The sequence below is a fragment of the Danio rerio genome, chromosome 17, assembly GCF_049306965.1.
Source record: "Danio rerio strain Tuebingen ecotype United States chromosome 17, GRCz12tu, whole genome shotgun sequence".
Taxonomy (NCBI): domain Eukaryota; kingdom Metazoa; phylum Chordata; class Actinopteri; order Cypriniformes; family Danionidae; genus Danio; species Danio rerio.
The window spans coordinates 10,672,501-10,695,022 of NC_133192.1; the positions used below are offsets into that span (position 1 = coordinate 10,672,501).

The window sequence follows — 22,522 nt, forward strand, 5'->3', positions numbered from 1 at the left end:
CACAGTATGTATATCCAAGTCAATGAGAATATTAATGAGGTTACCAAGGAGATAGCATTTACTTTAATTAGAAGAACCAAGACTATGGCCTTTTTTACTGCGGCATGGCGAAGAGTCACAAAAGGAATTGATTGGTTTTGGCATTTAGTCTCTGATCAAGTGTCATCTATTGCTTCAGGAGGCAAGAAGATAATCTAAAGTGACATTTCTCTTCTGCCGGCTTTTTCTACACTGATGAAGGCAATTACCTCTACCCTAAATGATCATTTGCAGAACTTTCAGCCTCTTGATGCTGTGTGTGTGTGTGTACCTAAATGTGTGTCAGATTTAGTAATTAAGTAAACACAGAAACACCTTTGCTCACAAGATAAGATGCAGATTTACAAATAAAAAAAGAAAAATCTTAAAATCTACAAATATCTTCATGTTTTTGTTTTGTTTTTCATTCATTCATTCTTTTTTTGTCGGCTTAGTCCCTTTATTAATCTGGGGTCACCACAGCAGAATGAACCGCCAACTTATCCAGCAGGTTTTTACGCAGCGGATGCCCTTCCAACCGCAACTTATCTCTGGGAAACATCCACACATACACACACACTCACTACGGACAATTTAGCCTACCCAATTCACCTGTACCGCATGTCTTTGAACTGTGGGGGAACCCACACGAATGCAGGGAGAACATGCAAACTCCACACAGAAACGCCAACCGAGCCGAGGATTGAACCAGCGACCTTCTTGCTGTGAGGCGAACGTGCTACCCACTGCGCCACTGCGTCGCCCTTGTTTTGTTTTTTTGTCCTCATTCAGTCTAAAGGCTCGTACACACCAGGACGCTTTTCGTTTGCGTTTATCGTCCGCTTTTTTCAAGACGTTTTTCTGGATTCAAACCCAAGCAATTTTCACTGGCGTCGAGCAGAAGAGTATGCAAAATCACTCCTTGACGTTAGATGGCTTCTGACACCCGCTTGTAACAGAAAAGAAGACAAAGTTGACACACTTGTTTATATGGGCATCTTCTTCAATGTGTGCTTGCATTGACAGTTTTGCACTTGAGCGCCTCCAATAGCTGTTTAATGTAACTTCAGCAGCTCCATGCACGTGAATAAAAGTGCCAATCTGATTGGTGAAGAAGGTTTTGACGCAGCTCTGCAAAACAAAAAAACGAGCATGAAACGTTTCTTTAAAAATGGCGCTTTTACACCTGGCCTTTTTGCACGTTGGTGTGCACGATCACATTGACGTCCTTTAATTAGTCACAAGGTGTTAAACGATGATGAAAAACGCGAGCTAAAAACGTCTCTGTGTGCACGGGCCTTTACATTCATTCGTTCAGTCATTTAATAATTCCATAATTTATAAGTCAGGACTGGTTTCTTGATTAGATCCACCCAAAACATCTTTTGCTTTTTTAGATAGAAGATGTCATTATGCGGTACTGTGGCTCAGTGGTTAGCACTGTCACCTCACAGCAAGAAGGTCACTGGTTTGAGTCCCGGCTGGGCCAGAAGGCATTTCTGTGTGGAGTTTACATGTTCTCCCCGTGTTGGCGTGGGCTTCCTCCGAGTGCTTCAGTTTCCCCCACAGTCCAAAGACACGAACTATAAGTGAATCGAATAAACTAAATTGGCCAAAGTGTATTCATGTCTGTGTGAATGAGTGTGCATGGGTGTTTTCCACTACTGGGTTGCAGCTGGAAGAGCATTTGCTGCGTAAAACATATGCTGGAATAGTTGGTGGTTTGTTCCGCTGTGGCGGCCTCTGAAACAGAGACTAAGCTGAAGGAAAATTAATGAATGATATAATTGAAAGGGGTAGTTCACCTGAAAATGAAAATTCTGCCATTTACCTATTCAAAAGAAATACTGTGAAAAAAAATGGTTAGCAGTTTCCAACATTCTTCAAAATGTCTTATTTTGTATTTCCATTGAACTGAAGGATCAAGCCAAGGGTGAGTAAATAATAGCAGATTTTTGTGAACTATCCCTTTAAGTTCCTTCCTTTACATCGTTGACATTGTTTTACCATGCCTACTTTACATTACCCTATCAATTTCTAATAATCCAAACAAACTTCAGTTAGATATAGCCCTGCAATCATTTTATTAAACTAAGTTAATTAAACTAGTTATTAAACTAGTTAATTTACATCTACTGATCAAGCCCCTCCAATCACATGCTTTGCCACATACACTATTCGTGATCCTATCAGCTTAATATTGATAAGATCCACCTCTTAAACCAGTTTATTTACATCTAATCATCAAACTCCTCCAATCACATGCCTGACCACACCCACTATTTATGATCCTATCAGCCAAATATTAGTAAGATCCACCCCTCAAACCAGTTTATTTACGTTAAATCATCCACCTCCTCCAATCACATGCCTGACCACACCCACTATTCATGATCCTATCAGCCAAATATTAATTAGATCCATCCCTCAAACCAGTTTATTTACATCTAATTATCCACCTCTTACAATCACATGCCTGGCCACACCCACTTTCCATGATCCTATCAGCCAAATATTGATTAGATACACCCCTGAAACCAGTTTATTTACATATATTCATCAAGCTCCTCCATTCACATGCTTTGCCACACCCACAGTCCTATCAGCTAAATATTAATTAGTTCCACCCCTGAAACTAGTTTGTTTACATCTAATCATCCACCTCCTCCAATCACATGCTTTGCCACACCCACTATTCATGATCCTATCAGCCAAATATTGATTAGATCCAGCCCTGAAACTAGTTTATTTACATATATTCATCAAGCCCCTCCAATCACCTGCTTTGCCACACACACCATTCATGATCCCATCAGCTTCAGATACAATCAAATCTGCCCTACTGTACATTTACTCTAAAAACGTCACATGCCAGAGGCAAATGGCTTTTAAATGCCATTTTGTATTGATTCCAGTGTCTTTCCAATGAAAATGTGTTGACACCGATTGACTATTTACCATTATATGACGTTTTCATGGGGATAAGCTCTAACCCTTCAGGAACGCGAAAGGTTTACGGTGCATTTATGTTCACTGCAGGGTATTTTTTTTGCACCAGCCTGGAAGCAGAAAGCAGAAAACGGCAAAATCGCTGCGCCGCACATAAATTTTCACTCAGAAAACAGGCTGTTCAATAGCACAGCGCTCATTACTCAAGAGCCACAACACAAAGTTGCGTCCCGTTTTCCTGAAAGGTCCCGCAAGAGGGCCTGTGTTATCACCAGGATTGTGTGTTTGCTGCGTTTTTCCTGTAGTACGTAATAAACATGTCACCAAAATGAAGGTCAGCTAACCTCATATTTGTCAGGACCGGCGTAATGCCTTCCAAGTTTGTGGAACAAATGAAATTCTGCTGCTCTGTTGCACTTTGCATCCAAACAACCATTACAACCGGCTTTATATACTGTCTGAGCATCAGACCATCAAATGGTGTTTTTATTTGTGTGTTGCATCGCTCCACACCACTGAGAACTGAAATCCATCGCTAGTATGCAAAGGCGTGGAGCCGAATCTATATTTGATGGTGAAGTCATAGTTTTTATAGAGGATTAAAATTGATCAAGGCATCTCCGAGACGTCATCGATGGTCTTTTTGGAAGTAATTGGGCTGCTTTTTGCTCTAAGTTGCTTGGGAATTATTGAGCGTTACTAGGAATTGCGAGACTACATCAAGATTAAGCACTGCAGAATATGTTTGCTTCTTGTGGCACGGCCCCATTTCATATTTTATGTTGCTTTTTTTTTTTGTTCAGTGCTAAAATGTGAAGACAATATCTGCTGATTTTCTTCTCCGGCAACAGTCGTTTTTCATCCATCAAGGCATTCTTCTCTCCCCATCTTTCGGCACTTGCTATAACTGATTTAGCATTTATGGTGGTAAAAAATTAATCTAAATGTCGGCCAACGGGGAACGCAGAAGCTCTGGGCTGATTTATTTCCGACTTAATTCAGAATGGCTTGACATGATGAACGCTACAGAAAGTGGGCAGTTGTGTTTTGGAAGCATTAAAGTGGCTGTTGTGAGTTGTTTGATTGAAAATCATAAATCAATGGGCTCAAACCATGGACCCGAGAGCTGAGAATGTAAACAGCAGACAGCCTGCGCCGTGTGCATTATTAGCTGAAACACTGCGCATTTACTTGTGTTTTAAGTGAAATAAAATGGTGTGCTTTGTGAATAAAAAGCTGGTGGATGTGATTTATATACATCTGAATGCATTTCAAAGGATTTCTGTGAAGGTGTTACAACAATGTTTAGAAAAAAAAAAGCGAACATATTTTTTGTACATTGCATTGAATATACACTGACCGGCCACCTTATTAGGTACACCTTAGTAGTAAAAGGTTGGACCCCCTTTTTCATTCAGAACTGCCTTAATCCTCTGTGGCAAAGATTCAACAAGGTACTAGAAATATTCCTTAGAGATTTTGGTCCATATTGATATGATAGCATCACGCAGTTGCTGCAGATTTGTTGATTGCACATCCATGATGCTAACCTCCCGTTCCATCACATACCAAAAGTGCTTTATTATATTGAGATCTGGTGCCTGTGGAGGCCATTTGAGTGCAGTAAACTCATTGTCATGTTCAAGAAACCAGTCTAAGATGGTTTATTCTTTATAAAATGGCGCATTATACTGCTGGAGGTAGCCATCAGAAGATGGGTACACTGTGGTCATAAAGGGATGGACATGGTCAGCAACAATACTCAGGCAGGCTGTGGCGTTGACACGATGCTCAATTGGTACTAATGGGCCCAACGTGTGCCAAGAAAATATCCCCCACACCATTACACCACCACCACCAGCCTGAACCGATACAAGGCAGGCAACATTCTGTCATGTTGTTGACGCCAAATTCTGACCCTACCATCCGAACATCGCAACAGAAATCGAGACTCTTCAGACCAGACGTTTTTCCAGTCTTCTATTGTCCAATTTTGGTGAGCCTAAGCAAATTGTAGCCTCAGTTTCCTTTTCTTAGCTGATAGGAGTGGCCCTGGTGTGGTCTTCTGCTGCTGTATCCCATCTGCCTCAAGGTTGGATGTGTTGTGTGTTCAGAGATGCTCTTCTGCATATCTCAGTTGTAACGAGTGGTTATTTGAGTTACTGTTGCCTTTCTATCAGCTCGAACCAGTCTGACCATTCTCCTCTGACCTCTGGCATCAACAAGGCATTTGTGCCCACAGAACTGCAGCTCACTGGATATTTTCTCTTTTTCAGACTATTTTCTAAAGATGGTTGTGTGTGACAATCCCAGTAGATTAGCAGTTTCTGAAACAATCAGACCAACAACCATACCACTTTCAAAGCCACTTAAATCACCTTTCTTCCCCATTCTGATGCTCAGTTTGAACTGCAGCAGATCGTCTTGACCATGTCTACATGCCTAAATGCATTGAGTTGCTGCCATGTGATTAGCTGATTAGAAATTTGAGCTAGCGAGCAGTTGGACATCTGTACCTAATAAAGTGGCCGGTGAGTATATATAGATATTATATATATAGATTAACATATTTTACTTCAGAAGCAGCAGAAATCTTTTGTCCGTGTTCTAGTTTTAGTTAACAGTAATGACCCTGCATAAATCATAACTTAATAGGTATTTGTTTCATCTGTAATTAATTATAATGAGTTATGAAACTGTTTCTGGCCATTGGTTTCCTAATATCCATCATATTTTGCTTCTAACATTCTGCATACCTCTGTATGACAGTGTATAAATTGTTTTGCTAATGTGGAATATTCCATATTTACTGTATTTCCATATTCTGGGATGTCGCCTTCCAGTGTACAGACTGCATTGAATTGCATGCAGTTGCTGCCAGAAAGCGACTAATTTTATTCAGAAGGAAATAAATACAGAGAAATGCTCAGCGCAGAGTTGTAAATCAAAATAAACAGAAACACTTTGAGGCAGTAGTCATAATTTATAATAAATCGTTGTTTTCGTGCAGGCATGTGTGGGAGCGCGTGTGTGTATTTTGGGCATCGCAGGTGAGCTTTAGCTTGCTGTTGTGTTTCTTTCTCTTTGTTGAAGCACTTGGCGGGGAAAGAAGATCTCTGGCCGGCTGTCTGTGTGTCTGTGGTAAAAAGGCAGCAGTGAAAGTCATTCACAGGGCCGTCTCACGAGACCCCGGGCCAAAGCTAATCACAACTTCGACCCACTTCTGGATTCCAATGACTGGATCAATTGAGCTGAGGCCTCCCGATGGAGCACAACAAAGTCGGTGCGACTGCAACTTTAGCCTGCTGCGGCCCAGCGCCACAACACCGCGGTTTGCCTGGCCGTCTGTGATTGGCACAGAGATGTGCTCTTGATCCTATATACAGTCAATGACAAAGAACGATTGAGTTCAGTTACAGACCCGCTCTCCTGGGCCTTTTGTTTGGCTGCGAACAGCAGTGTTGAAAACAGAAAGGCATGTTGGGATATATAGCAATAAATTACAATAGAGACACACTTTAGGTTGTTCTGACTCAGATTCCCATGTATTTCTAACTGGAACATGTTGCTATATCTTTCTAACAATTCTAACTAACCATGAATAGTGTGATAATTTATGTTAAAGCATGCTATCGACATGTTATTATGTGCTTGCCACATGCTAAAATATGATATCTATGTGCTAGTAGACAGTAGCCGTGTTAAATCATGCTAGCACCTCAAAACACTTTACCAACTTTGCTGAAAAAAACAGTATTTGCTGAAGGTATGTTTTGATGCTGGTCTTGCTGGTTTTAATGCTGGTCTTGCTGGTTTCAATGCTGGTTTTGATGCTCTCAATGCTAGTTTTGCTGGTGTCGATACTGGTCTTGCTGGTTTCAGTGCTGGTCTCAGTGCTAGTCCTGACCAGCAAGACCAGCATTGAAACCAGCATAGAACCCAGCAAGACCCGCATTGAGACCAGCAAGACCAGCATACAAGCATCAAAACATATCTTACCAGCATAATCATGTTTGTTAATTGTGTTAACAGTGTATTAGTCACCTGCTAGAAACATGGTAGCAATGGGCTAAAAATGTGCTAAATGAACAGTGTGGTAAATCTTACTATAAACATGTTTACAGTATGCTAAATCAATGCTAACAGTGTGTTGAGTCATGCTAGAAGCAGGCTAACAAAAGGTTATCATTTCCTTACTAGAAAAACAGATTAAACCAGCCTAGGCTGGTTGGCTGGTTTTACCTGGTCGACCAGGCTGGTTTTATAGGGGTTTTGGCCATTTCCAGGCTGGTTTCCAGCCATTTCCAGCCTGGTCTTAGCTGGTCAGGCTGGGAGATGACCAGCTAAAAGCAGCTTGACCAGCCTAGCCAGGCTCGGAGCCCTGCCAAAACCAGCTACGTCCAGCTACGTCCAGCTTAAACCAGGCTTTTTTAGCTGGATTTTGCTGGTCATTTTCCAGCCTGACCAGCTAAGACCAGGCTGGAAATGGCTGGAAACCAGCCTGGAAATGGTCAAAACCCCTCTGAAACCAGGCTGGTCAACCAGCTAATTTGCTAATTTAAAACAGCAGTGTGGTAAAGCATGCCACAAACATTGTGTTAAAACATGTTTAACATGCTAATGATATATAAAATCATGTTAGCACTACTGTAGCCACAACATAAGCAATACCAAACAGCTTCAAATATAAGATCCAAAAAACATAAACGCAATATGTTAAATTGTGTTATAAACATGCTAACACTGAGCTAGCATAGCATTAGTTAATAGCAATAGCTAAGTTAATAGCAATTGTAATATTCAAAAAACATAAAAACAATATGTTAAATTGTGTTAAAAACATGCTAACACTGAGCTAGCATAGCATTAGTTAATAGCAATAGCTAAGTTAATAGCAATTGTAATATTCAAAAAACATAAAAACAATATGTTAAATTGTGTTAAAAACATGCTAACACTGAGCTAAGCATAGCATTAGTTAATAGAAATTATTTAATGGCAATAACTAAGCATAGCATTAGGTATTTTATAATAGCAGTATGATAAATTATGTTACAAACATGCTAACAATGTCATGAAACATGGTAGCAGTGAGCTAATTTATTATAGCAGTGTGATAAATTATTCTACAAACAGATTAGCAAAATATAAAATCATGTCAGCACTATGGTAGCCATGGTAGAAACAGTAGCAAACAGCAACAGTATGACATATGACATTCAAAAAAGCAAAAAACGACATTTGAAACATAAGTATTAATGTTTTACCAATCATAATACGAATGTAAAGTGTGTGAGGCTTTGACTATTATCAGACATTGATGTTAGCGACGCTCTTGTGTTTGACCCAGGTTGCAGGCTCTGAGGAAGGAGAAGTCACGTGATGCCGCTCGCTCGCGCCGGGGCAAGGAAAACTTTGAGTTTTACGAGCTAGCAAAGATGCTTCCTCTGCCCGCCGCCATCACCAGCCAGCTGGACAAGGCCTCCATCATTCGCCTCACCATCAGCTACCTGAAAATGAGGGACTTCGCCAACCAGGGAGACCCGCCGTGGAACCTGCGCATCGAAGGCCCGCCGCCCAACACCTCCGTCAAAGGTACAGGCTATATTTGGCTCTCTGTTATGGTTTTTATTGAAACAATGGAATATTGGATGGTTTATTTTCAATGTAATGCCTATTTAAAGTCAGCATGAACCGTTTATTTATTTATTTATTTTGTATTGTGACCTATGGAAACGGAATATTGAATGAGAAAACAGTGGGCGTGGCTCGGTTTTTCTACTGCTAGCTGATTGGATGTGGTGAAGTAGGCATTTAATTCAGAAAGATCAGGAAAAGGGTTATTACTACCTAACAGACACCTCCTCCTCCATTTTTGTTTGTTGTCAACATTGAAGTTAGAGGGGCGTGGTTAAGCATGTTAGCTAGGGTTAGACGATGCTGATCATTCATCATTGTAGGCAGCTGTGAATGAATTATTTATTTATTAATTATTTATTAATTAATTATTTGTAGCCTACCGTTTCAACTATCTAACCCACGTGGCCTTTGTTTTACCCATAAGTAATCAAATCATAAATGAAAAAATATAAGTTACACACAAATGACCAGCTGTCAGTCACTTTTTTTCAGGGGATAGGCAGAGTGATCGGTGTCGTTATTATGACTTCGACAAACTTGGTTGGAAAAAGAGGTGCACAACCAACCAACAGTATCTAATGTGTTCGCTAAAATTACAAAGCACAAATGTGAAAGTGAAAGATTGAAGCAGTGTACTGATGCTGTGACACGTTACCTGATAGATTTGAAAAGACAGAAGAGTCGTTAGATACATACAAGATTAATAAAATATCATGCTTAACAACATCCTTGATAAACTGTCCAACGTGCACTGCTCTCTGGGATTTTGTGCTCAAAGCACCCCATACTGACTGCCTGGAGCTCCGATGTGCGCATATACTGCTGAAGCGCATGCCAGAGTGTGTGTGTATGTGTGTGTTTGGTCACATGATGTGTGTTTTCAGCGGCAAAGTGTGGATGGAGAGCGGGTCAGAAATGCTGGGTCAAACACAATGTGGACGTGGATCGTTTTCATTCTAAAATGCCATTTTAAAACTAAGACGCATTAGTGTAAATAAATGTCCAATAATAATAATATTAATAATCATAACCATAATAATAATTAAAATTATGAAAATATATAGCCTATGCCAATCCTGACATAGCTGTGTTGAAAAAGCGCAGACACTTCATAGTCTAATAACCACTTATAATGGTTATGCCATATTAGACGCTTCTGTATGAATAACTGAAGACGCTCCTTTAATGCATTCACGTCTTATGTTCAGTTATTTTAAATTACACGTCCCATTCACATCCAACCTTAATCATACCTGAACACTCTGTCTAACAGTTCCAAGTAAACTGTTTTTTGTGGCATTCTCATAAAATCTCTCTGGTTTTGATACTAATATCTTTGTTCTTAATTGTTCTGGCAATTATGTTTATCTGTTTTGTATTATTATAATCTTTCCTCTCTTGTTTCTCCTATGTTTATATTTTTTAGCATGTATAATACTTTACGTCTATGGAAGGATGAGTTAATGAAGATAGAGAATGTGTAACATCATATTCGTCAAAAGAAGGTTTGTGTGCATGTAACCCTACCGATTCGAGCAGGGCGCGAACCGACGACACCGGCATTGGAGACAAATGCTATGAGGAGGCTAAAGATTGCAGAACAACGTCTGTCGCTGGGTCCGAGGAGTGAAGTTTACGCGTTCACAAGCAGGCAAATATAGATGACCAAAACATCATTCACTCATTTTACTCATACTCCTTTTATTACTTATAATGTCCAATACGTTGATATAAATATTAAATGCTACTTTTCTGCCTTTGATAGCTTTTTTCTCGCCTATTTACTGGGTTAAAAATCTTTAATTATTCCATCTCCACCTGCTGGTGAAAAAGCAGCTGGTGATCTTCAATCTGCAATCTATTGCTTTTTCTGCAGTTCCCGGATGTAATCTCGAATTTTAACAGTCAAATTTGAACCACTGAATTTATGGAAGCGAATATTTGAACTGAATTAAAATGAACTGAAAATTGCCTTTTGAATATTATACATTGTATAAAAAAGTGAAATCTGGAAATTGAATATGAATTATTGATCATTGATTTTGTTCCATATAACAACGTGCACTGAAAAAAAAAAGATGTCTGCAAAACTGTTGCAAACAATTTATTTGTGCTCAATTTAAACAAACAAATTAAAATTAATAAAATTCAACTTAATTTGTTTGTTTAAATTCAGCCTAATTAAATTGTTTACAACCACTTATCCTAAAATATTTTAGTAAATCCAAGAGGGTTGGGCTGATAGACGATGCCATCGTCCATCGCCAATAGCCAATAGACAATAGACGCTTGTGAAAAATACACACTTAGGCCTCGTTTACACTAATACATCTTAGTAATAAAATGGCATTTTCGGACAAAAATCCACACTGTGTTTTACCTAGCATTTCTGAACAGCCCTCCATCCACTGAAAACGCACATCATGTGAACACACACACACACACAGCCAAACACACTGTCATGCTCTCGTCTGAGCTCGAGAGAGCAGTGCATGTCAGACAGTTTATTAAGGATGTACCGCTGGATAGCGTTTCACTATAGTTGTTAAACGTGATATTTGATCAATCTTGTCTCTATTTCTTGACACTTCGCTCTTTTGAATCTATCAGGGAACGTGTCACAGCCTCACTACACTGCTTCAGTCTTTCACTTTCACACTTGTACTTAGCAATTTTAGTGAAAACCTCAGACACTGTTGGTTGTGCACCTTTTTTACCGACCAACCTCCCGTGGAAAAAGTGATTGACAGGTGGTAACTTGTGTTCAACTTATCTTTATTTATTTATGATTTGTTTATGGGCAAAACAAAGAACATGCGGGTCAGGTAGTTGAAACGGTAGGCTACAAATAATTAATCCGTTATTAATTAATTCGTTATTCATAAATAATTAATCCACCTCAGCCTATGACGACAATGCCGTTGTCCATCGCGATAATTCACATTAGACGTCAGACAATGCCATATTGGTTGACATCGGCCAACCCTAAAATCCAATGAATCATCTTTGAATCATTTTTTTAGTGTGTGTGTGTGATTATTGAAGTCCTTTCAGAAACAAACAAACCCGAGACTGACGCGTGGAAAAACAAAGGAGAAGCCGGAAAAATCAAAGAAGCAAATGATTATTGCAGCAGACATAAACACTCTACCATGTTTAACTAATATCTTCACCTTTTGGACTATTATGAACTCGGAATGACTGAATTACTCTCTAACAGAGGCTACAAGTGCTGCTGAAGATTAAAGATGCGGATGAGAGGTTTGCTCTCACTGTATAGGCTATATGTTGCGTGTTGCTTTTGTACCCAAATAGGAACTTAATGTATGCTGTGTGTAGTTTTTCTGTAATTGGTAACATATTGAAGACTATAAGGGTCTGTATGTGTTCATATTTTGCATTTGACAGCCATGTCACCCTGCAGCCCAAGACCGGTTACTCACCGAAGCTAAGCAGGGCTGAGCCTGGTCAGTCCCTGGATGGGAGACCACTAGGAAACACTAGGTTGCTGTTGGAAGTGGTGTTAGTGAGGCCAGCAGGGGGCGCTCAACCGGTGGTCTATGTGAGTCTTAATGCCCCAGTAAAAGTGAAGGGGACACTACACTGTCAGTGGGCGCCGTCTTTCAGATGAGACGTTAAACCGAGGTCCTGACTCTCTGTGGTCATTAAAAATCCCATGGCACTTCTCGTGAAAGAGCAGGGGTGTAACCCCAGTGTCCTGGCCAAAGTCCCTCTATCGGCCCTTACGATCATGGCCTCCCAATCATCCCCATCCACCGAATTGGCTCGATCACTGTCTCTCCGCTCCACCAATAGCTGGTGTGTGGTGAGCGCACTGGCGCCGTTGTCCTGTGGCTGCCGTCGCATCATCCAAGTGGATGCTGCACACTGGTGGTGGTGTGAAGAGACCCCCCCTTATAATTGTAAAGCGCTTTGGGTGTATGTCCATACACAATAAATGCGCTATATAAATACACATTACATTACATTACATTTATTTATTTAATTTATGTATTTGCAGATGTTACAGTAGGCTATTTCACATTATTAATCTGCAGGTATAATCAAATGCTGTTCATAGAAGTAATGAACATTTATACACAAATATTTATGTGTATAAAGCATCTGATTTGTGAAAGGTGCTTCTTGTATGATATGTGAACAACCCGTACAGCTTAACTGTAGACATTTTCTCAAGAGAGAATGTAGTTGACTGAAACTTTCTGTCGTACACCACGCCTAGCAAAAGGGTACTATTTTGGCAGTGGAAACGCAAGCCTGATAAAGGTGACCCGTACCGTATCATACTGTACCACTCAGTGGAGACAGGCCATCATAATGCTCTTATTAGGGAACTAACTGCATACTTAATATAGCTAGATATTTGACAGAAGTGACACTGACTGAATTGAAAATGAACACAAGCTAGCATCATTCATCAAGTTGGTCTGTCGGTCTTCTTTATAAAGTGTAATTGTATGTGTGCACTCATTTTAAACTTCTTTAAACAAACTCAAGGACTTTGTAAGTAAACAGCCTTATTCAGTAGACAAAAACAACATATAATCAGTTAGTTTTGGTTACCTGGAAGCTGCGGATGTCCTGCGAGATCTGCTTAACTATCATAAGTTTGTAGCACTTGAGGCTGGTGAAGAGAAAAATAGCTGTTGGTTGTAAATAAACAAGACTGTCGTGCCCTACAGAAGCCTAATTACTTACCCATGTCTGTTCACTGAAGCCGCCTATAGATTTAACAGTAACTATGGATTCTTGGTTGGACTGTAACGATTAGGTGAGTAATGGGCTTGGTTAATCAACTAATGCTAATTGGTTGGTGATAAAGGATGCAGTCGGGATCGATGAAAATAAAAAAAAGATGCGCTCGATACTTGCTCTTCTCATTATATTTGATGGCTGTGGCTGGATGTAATATTTAAGGAAGATGACGCGCTTGGGATTGTTTGCAGTTTTTTGTGTGTTTGCTGTGTGTTTTAGTGACTGAGATTCAAACAATTAGACAAAGTAGTATTTGCAAAGACACGTTAGATGATGTTGGTCATTTTGTTTTGTTTTGTTGTTTTTGTTTTGTTTTTTGTTTTTTTGTTTTGTTTTGTGCTCTGGTTTCCCCCACAGTCCAAAGACATGCAGTATAGTTGTACTGAGTAGGTTAAATTGTCCGTAGTGTTTGAGTTTGTATGGTTGTTTCCCAGCGATAAGTTGTGGCTGGAAGGGCATCCGCTGCGTGAAACTTGCTGGATAAGTTGTCGGTTCATTCCGCTGTGGCGACACTGGGTTAATAAATGGACTAAGCTGAAAAGAAAATGAATAAATTAATGTTTTGTTTTTATTTGTTTTATTTTATTCTTTTTTTCCTTTTTTTGGTTTTATTTTTGGTTTTATTTTATTTATTTTATTGATTTTTGTTGTTTATTATTATTTTTTATTTTATAACAGCAAAATATTTTTACTCAGCATTAAGTTGTATTTAGTTTTTAATAAGAAATAATAATAAAATATTATAAAATAACCTATATTTATTTATTTATTTATTCATTCATTCATTATTTATGGATTAAAGTGTTGTCGATAGTTTTATAGTTATATTAAATAACATATTTTGCAATTTGTCCTGTTTTTCCATATTTTCCTTTGTATTATCATGAGATTATAATCTATGTTATTTGTATATAACTGAAACTAAATATTTTAATTCAATTTATATTTATTTTCAGTCAAAACTACGAGTTTCCATTTTATATGTTTTATAGTTCACATCGTTATTTTCAGATTTTTGTAATTTATTTTTATATTTTATTTTATTTTATATTACATTCCTTTGCTTTTTATTAGTTTATTTTAATTTGTTCTCTATAATTACATGTTTTTTTTTGCTTTTTAAAACTTTAAAACTTTTTAAAACGTATTGTTTCTGTATTATTATTTATTAGTTTCCATTGCTTTTGATTATTTTATTTATTTTTTATTATTGCTTATTATTTTCCTTTGCTTTTTGTCATTTTATTTTTTTCTTTATTATTATTATTATTACATTATTTTTCTTTGCTTTTTATTATTTTTTTATTATTTTATGATTTTTTTAAATTTGATTTTATTCTGTATTATTACACACTATTTTCTTTTGCTTTTTAATTATTTCATTAATTTTTTTGTTATTACATATTATTTTTCTTTGCATTTTATTATTTTATTTTATTGTTTCTGTATTATTAAATACAATTTCCTTTGCATTTTATTATTATTTTTTTACATTTTATAATGTATTATTAAACACTATTTTTCATTGTTTTATGATTATTTTAATTTATTTTATTTCATTATTTTTATTACATAATATTTTCCTTTGCTTTTATCATTTTATTTTATTTTTATCATATATTATTACACACTATTTTCTATTGCTTTTTGATTATTTTGTTTGGTATTACACATTATAATGTTTTGCTTTCATTATTTAATTTAATTTGATTCTCTATTATTACATGTTATTTTCCTTCACTTTTTATTATTTGATTTATTGTATTGCATTATATTTTATGTATAATTACACACTATTTCACTTTTCTTTGATTTGTACTATTGCATCCATTAAACATCTTCCTTGCATTGTTTCTTTAAGTGCATTTTCATTGTCACAAACTCACTCCATTCACTTTCCACTGAACGGTGCATTATTTACAGTATATTTGTGAATGCCTGCACTACCTTGAGTGTTTAAATAGTTGCAGTTTTTCCAGCGTCTTTGTTCTGCGTTCTCAGTCCGGCTCAAACACAACAGATGGTATCATTGTTGTCTCACTTTGAAGAGCCGCATGCATTTTAATGAGAAAATGTATATAGTGAATAATTCGCCTTTCACATGTCCCGAACCAGCGCGCTCGACATGCACTGCAGGAAATGATGTAAGCGGAGGAAACCAATCAAGTGCATTAATGAACATTCAGCAAGGTGAAGCCAAACCCTGGAGGACAATGAGAGGTGCTTTTTTTTCCCGTCCTTCTAGCTCATGGACGGCGGCGTTTGAATTGAATCAGTTTGATTTGCTCTACATTTGGAACAGAAGCTGTTATCGATTGCTGTTTTGCTGCTCTGCTCTGCATGGCTGCTGGAGCTGATGGATCCTCATTCCTACTGCTCATCAATCTCTGCTTACTTTCACATGGACACTGAGCTGTGTGTGTGTGTGTGTGTGTGTGTGTGTGTGTGTGTGTGTGTGTGTGTGTGTGAGGCAGTTTATTTTATACATTATTGATTTTATTTTGTTATATATTTAAATATATTTTTGTGGAATTAATGCTAATTATTTTTACAGCATTGTTTTATTTTATTTATTTATTTTTAAATGATTTATTTATTTATTTATTTATTTATTTTAGGTATGTCAATATTCTTGCCAAATATTTTATTTTATTCTTTAATATTATTTTTATTTTATTTTGTTTTATTTTCAATGTGCCAATGCATTTATTTTAGTTTATTTTTTTAGGTTAGCCAATAAATTGAATTAAATTTGATTTAAATTTCTTTTCTTTTCTTTTCTTTTCTTTTATTCTATTGTATTATTTTTATTTTATTTTGTTTAATTCTTAATGTTCCAATAAATTTATTTTATTTCATTTTGTTTTATTTTTTAGGTCTGCCAATATATTTTATTTTATTTTATTTTACTTAAATTTTTTTTAGGTGTGCCAATAAATAAATTGGTTTCAACTTTCTTTTCTTTTCTTTTCTTTTCTTTTCTTTTCTTTTCTTTTCTTTTCTTTTCTTTTTGTAGGTGTGCCAATAAATTTAATTTAATTATTTTAACTTAATTTCATTTTATTTTTTATTTTATTTATTAATTTTTTAAATTATATATTTTTTTAAATATATATATATATATATATATATATATATATATATATATATATATATATATATATATATATATATATATATATATATATATATATATATATATATATGCTTGTTTTATGTCAGACAGTTTATTTAGTTTTAACATTATACATTACTGATTTAATTTTTCAAGTTTTATTGTTATTGCAGTTTACTTTAGTTTACTGTTGAATTTAATTTTCGTTTAAATTTTTTTTTTTTTAATGCAGTGTATTGTAATGTGTATTTATATAGCGAATTTATCAAGTATAGCCATACACCCAAACTGCTTCAGAATCATAAGGGCAGTCTCTCCACACCACCACCAGTGTGCAGCGTCCACTTGAATGATGTGACGGCAGCCACAAGACAGTGGTGCCGGTTTGCTCACCACACACTCGCTATAGCTGGAGTGGAGAGATGATGTTAGAGCCAATTCAGTGGATGGGTATGATTGTGAAGCCATGGAGGAAATTTGGCCAGGACACCGGGGTTACACACCCACTCTCTATGACGACAATGATATATATTGTTGTCATAAAATAAAATATAAAAATAAAAAAATAATAATATATATAATTTTTATTAAATTAATTTTATTGAATTGAGTGTTTGTTTTACAAATAAATCCAAATAAAAAGTTATAAAATACAAATAAATGAATTATTAAAATAAAAATTTTAATAAATAATATGTAAAATGAAATAAATAAAAAATAATAATAATAAAATAAAATAAAATAAAATAAAATAAAATAAAAATATTCTGAAGGAATGTGTTTGTTTTGTGCTGGAGATTCTCTCTCTCCACCTCTGACTTCTGTCTCAGTGTTGTCGGGTCTAAAAGCTCTGCATATGTTCAGCTGAGCGTCTGCTGTAATGCAGAGCAGGACCAATCCAGCATATGGAGAATTATTGCATCAGGCCTGAAGCTCAGGGGTCAGAGGTCAGCATCCGCATCTCCTTCAAGGTGAACTGGAGGAAAGTCAGAATGCTCGCTGTAGAAATCACCTCATCATTCGACAGTGCAGATTTTTAGACGACTCGACCTACCCTGTTAATGATTTTTGTAAATTACACATTTACATTTTACTGTAGAATGTTACTGTATTTTAATGTTGCATTGTGAAAATCACTGTATATATTTACAGTAGAGCTAGACAATAGTGTAAGTGCATATACATCAAGATAAATGGTGCAGTAAATGTAAATACAGTATTTTTGCTGTAACTGGTTGACAGTTAGTTACTGGCAAACTGCTGCCTGTAAGCTGCTGTAGATTTTACTGGAAATTGTTAACAGTATAGAGATGTGAGACCACCAATTGTGTTATATAACATTTGCTGTGAAGACAAAAAAAGAGAGCACTTGATTTCTTGTAAGATATAAAAACTGATGATTGTAACCTTTTGGGAATCTCTGAACAGCGGTTGCCAAATCCACTAAGAAAAATCTGCCTGCGTTCAGATACTATATTACTTCATAATCAGACACAAATGTTCAAAACCTTGGAGTCGTTAAGATTTCTTTAATCTGATTTAATACTTTTGTCCAGCGAGGACAGTTTAAATTGATCAAACGTGACAGTAAAGACATTTATATTCTTACAAAAGCATTTTTGTCTCAAATAAATGTTGCTCCTCTGACTTTTCTATTCATCACAGAAAAGAATGACCTTAATTTTTACTAAGATGTAACCCTTCATTACGCATTTGAGTGTGTTTTGGTCTGGAATAAAATGTGACTAGGGAAAACAAAGCTAGTTTTATTTTGCATGGGTACATTTTAGAGAACAGCCGCACATACATTGCACAGTATTGGACAAAATTAGTGTATTTTTATGCCAAAAATCATTTGAATATTAAGTAAAGGTCATGTTTTATGAGGACATTTGGTACATTTCTGTCTATATTTGTGATTGATGAATATTAAAATGCTTTGCTTAAAATTAATTTGGAAAACTTTCAAGATGATCTTAATATTTAGTTTGTTTTTAATCCTCATAATCCAGATTGCATCCTAATACTGTCCTTCATTCATTCATTCATTCATTCATTCATTCATTCATTTTCTTTTCAGATTAGTACCGTTATTAATCTGGGGTCGCCACAGCGGAATAAACCGCCAACTTATGCAAGTTTGATTATTTTGTCCTTTTTAAAATGTATTTTATTTGAAGATTATTATTATTTATTATTATTATTATTTATTATTACGCTTATACAACAGTTCAACGGCATAATAATGTATATAAAAAAGAAAATCAAACACGGAAATGCTAAAAATCCTTTTGTACGAGGAACTACTTTCTTCCACCATTCCTTCACATGTGCAGTCGGCGTCAGACCAGCAGAAACCGTTGCTCATTCACCAACGTCACTTTAGAGCTAGTGTTTGAATGATTCTGTAATGTAATGTCTGAAGTCATGACAAAACAGCTGATTTTGCTCACATTTTGAGATTAAAAAGCTGAACGGCATGAAATCCCATCAGTCTACAAATATTTTCCAGTATTTCTTGGTTGCAATCAGGATTTCACAATAATTAATTCAGAAAAAGCTAAAGCAAAGCAAACCCTAGCAGATTACTATGGTATAAATACAGCACTACAACATACAAAAGAAGAAAATCGACTTAGATGATGAGAACTTAAACTTACGATGTGAAATTCTGTTTTTCTCCTGTAAAGACTTATCATGTGGTGTCTGTCGCTATCTGAAACTCAAAAGATTTAAAATAGGCACTTTCCTTATAAATAAGCTGCATAGTTGTAATCAATAAACTTCATTATTGTCTATAAAGTACATTATGTTGTCCAACAGCGTGTGTTATTATACAGTATTTGCTGTAAAATGAATAAAAAACACTTCTTGACTTGTTGTAAGGCATTTCTACATAATAGCTGATGAGTTTAACCTTTTGGGAAATCTCCAAACAGTGTCATTTGGCAAATCTCCCGTGAATCACAACGATTTCTTTACTTAAAGAGAAAAATCTACCTGCAATTTACCGCTTTTCCTCTGAGTCTCAAGAACAATTTGCAGCTTCCATCTGAACAGTCGCCAAACAGCACTGAAACAAAACCAGGCTGACAAAGCGTACAATTCCTCCTCTTTATCTGCAATAAAAGCCACCGCATTACCGGCATCACAACTGAAAGAATTTGACCTCGCTTTCTCAAGTGCAGATTTATTATCATCCACCGTCGTTCTCCTGTTGACCTTTACCGTAATTGACCCATCAACAAATTTTTCCTTTTAACTGGAATTTGCTAGTCTCTGTCAGGAGCTATGATAGAGTCAGAAAGTGTTTGCAAATGTATTTTGCCTTTTACCTATGTGACCCTTTTAGTAGCGATTTTTACTGATTTACTGAATTATTGATAAATATAAATATGCCAAGGGTGGCATGGTGGCTCAGTGGTTAGCACTGTTGCCTCACAGCAAGAATGTTTCTGGTTCAACTCACGGCTGGGCCAGTTGGCTGTGTGGAGTTTACATGTTGGCCTATGTTTTCTCTGGGTGCTCCTGTTTCCCCCACAGTCCAAAGACATGCAGTGTAAATGAACTGAATAAACGTAATTGTCTGAAGTATATGAATGTGTGTGGGTGTGAATGAGAGTGTATAGGTGCTTCCTAGTACTGGGTTGCAGCTGGAAGGTCATCCACTACGTAAAACATATTGAATAGTTGCCGGTTCATTGCACTGTGGCAACCCCTAATAATCAGGGACTAAGCCGAAATAAAATGAATGAAATAAATATGCAAAATCAATGTAAATATGTTTAGCCTTTGCCTATATCTCACACCCCTTTGATACTGAATTTTGCTAATAAATAAGAATATGAAAATCCATTGAAAGGCCATTGCAGCATCAAGAGCTGATCATTTTTTAATCTAAAAGCAGATGTTTGTGCAAGTAAAAATGTATATTTCTTATAAAAAATCTTAATTATAATTGTTGTTTTCATTTTGTTTGTTAAAAATAACTTTGCAAGTTTCATAATTTTTTTTTTTTGTAATTTTTTCTTCGAAAATGTAAATGAATTGTATAAAGCATTAACATTTAAAACTTTTTTTTCCATTCTCACTTTTTTGTTTCTCTCCACACTAATTTTTGTTAGTTAATGTATTTACTGATATAAACTAATTATGAACAATAATTGTACAACATTTATTAATCCTATTTCAGCATTTACTAATGCGTTATAAAAATCCAAATTCATGCTTATTAAAAGTAGTTAATGCACTATGCGCTAACAACTTTATTCATCTTAACTAACGTTAACTAACTTGAATAAAAGCAGCAATAATTGTATTGTTTATTAACAAACATGAACTAATACAACTTTATTGTATAGTGTTAGCGTTCTTTTATATACAATATACACTACCTGACAAAAGTCGATCCCAGTTGTAAGAGCAACAAATAATAACTTGACTTCTAGTTAATCATTTGGTTGTTCATTCTCATACTTCAGCCTCCAGATCAAAGTTCCTAAAAGCAAAGAAGGTCAAGGTGCTCTAGGATTGGCCAGTCCAGTCACCAGATATGAACATTATTGAGCATGTCTGGGGTAAGATGGAGTAGAAAACAAAGAATCTTGATGAACTCTGGGAGTCCTGCAAGAACTCTTTCTTTGCCATTCCAGATGACTTTATTAATAAGTGATTTGAATCAGTGCAGAGATGTATAGATGCAGTTCTCCAAGCTCATGGGAGTCAGACACAATATTAATTCTTTTTCCACTGCAGCATGACTTTATATTCTATACTGTACATTATTTCTGTTAAGTGACAAGACTTTTGTCTAAGCAAAGTCAGAGCTTACTGTCCTAATTAAATAATTAAAATCAAGGCATGATCATATTTTATTTTGGTAAAATAAGCATAATTTAGAGGCCTTTGCCTTTCATATAAGTCACTTCTGATACCAAATGATCAACTAGAAGTCAAGATATTATTTGTTGTAGGATAGGCAACAAGACTTTTGTCAGGTAGTGTATACTTTACATTGGATTATTTTTAAAACAATGACTCTTAAATCAAAACTCATATCCAAATTTTGAATGCATTCTGAAACTTTGTATTCAAGTCCACCCATTGTGTTATCATAAAATATTTGCAGGAAACTTAATAAAAAAAGCACTTCTTGACTTGTTGTAAGGCATTTCTACATAACAGCTGATGATCGTAACCTTTTGGGAAATCTGCAAACAGTGTCATTTGGCAAATCTCCCGTGAATCACAACGATTTTTTTGTTTTTTAGCTTAGAGAGAAAACTCTACCTGCATCTAAAGGAACAATTTGCAGCTTCCATCTGAGCAGTCGCCAAACAGCATTAAAACAAAGCCGCCTTTTGTTGGATGCAAAACCAGGCTGACAAAGCGTACAGTTCCTCCTCTTTATCTGCAATAAAAGCCACCGTATTACTGGCATCACAACTGAAAGAATTTGACCTCGCTTTCTCAAGTGTGGATTTATTATCATAAGTCGCGCCATCCGCCGCCGCTCTCCTGTTGACCTTTACCGTAATTGACCCATCAGCTAATTTTTTTTTTTTTTTTTTTGGAGGGGGGAGCATTTTAACCGAAATTTGCTAGTCTCTGTCAGAAGCGTTTCACATCTGTTGAAGGACACTGCACAAACAAGCATGACCTTTCTGTTGTTTGGAGGATGGCGGCGCCCCTGACCCCCCCTCTCAACCCCCCCACCACCTGTGCATTCATTATTCATGCATGCAGAGCAGCGAGAGGCGCCAAAATGCCACACTTCACCAGGCGCGCAACCCAAAAACTCTGCCTCCACAATTGACACGTTTTTTTTTTTTTTTTCGCCTGTAGTTCGCCGCCGAGTCGAGGACACATATGCCGGTTGTCCTTTTATGATCACTGAAAGGAATTCCAAATGTGCTGGAATATTCGGATGTTTTCTATTGGAATGTCATTTCTCCATCTTAATCACCCACGGCGTAAACATGTTGCGCCAGCGGCTGTTTGTCTGGAATTAATTGAGCAAAATGT

The 22,522-nt window shown here is 36.4% G+C and overlaps 1 protein-coding gene across 10 annotated transcripts in view; it reads left to right on the plus strand.

The window, feature by feature from the left end:
- The window catches only part of npas3 (neuronal PAS domain protein 3), a 608,964-nt gene that overhangs the window by 205,447 nt on the left and 380,995 nt on the right, over positions 1-22,522 (plus strand). For all 10 annotated transcript variants that reach the window (XM_017351762.4, XM_009292848.5, XM_017351763.4 and 7 more), the window contains one exon: positions 8,318-8,562. In XM_017351762.4, the coding sequence (XP_017207251.1) occupies positions 8,318-8,562 (245 nt within the window). The remainder of the gene's footprint in view (positions 1-8,317; positions 8,563-22,522) is intronic.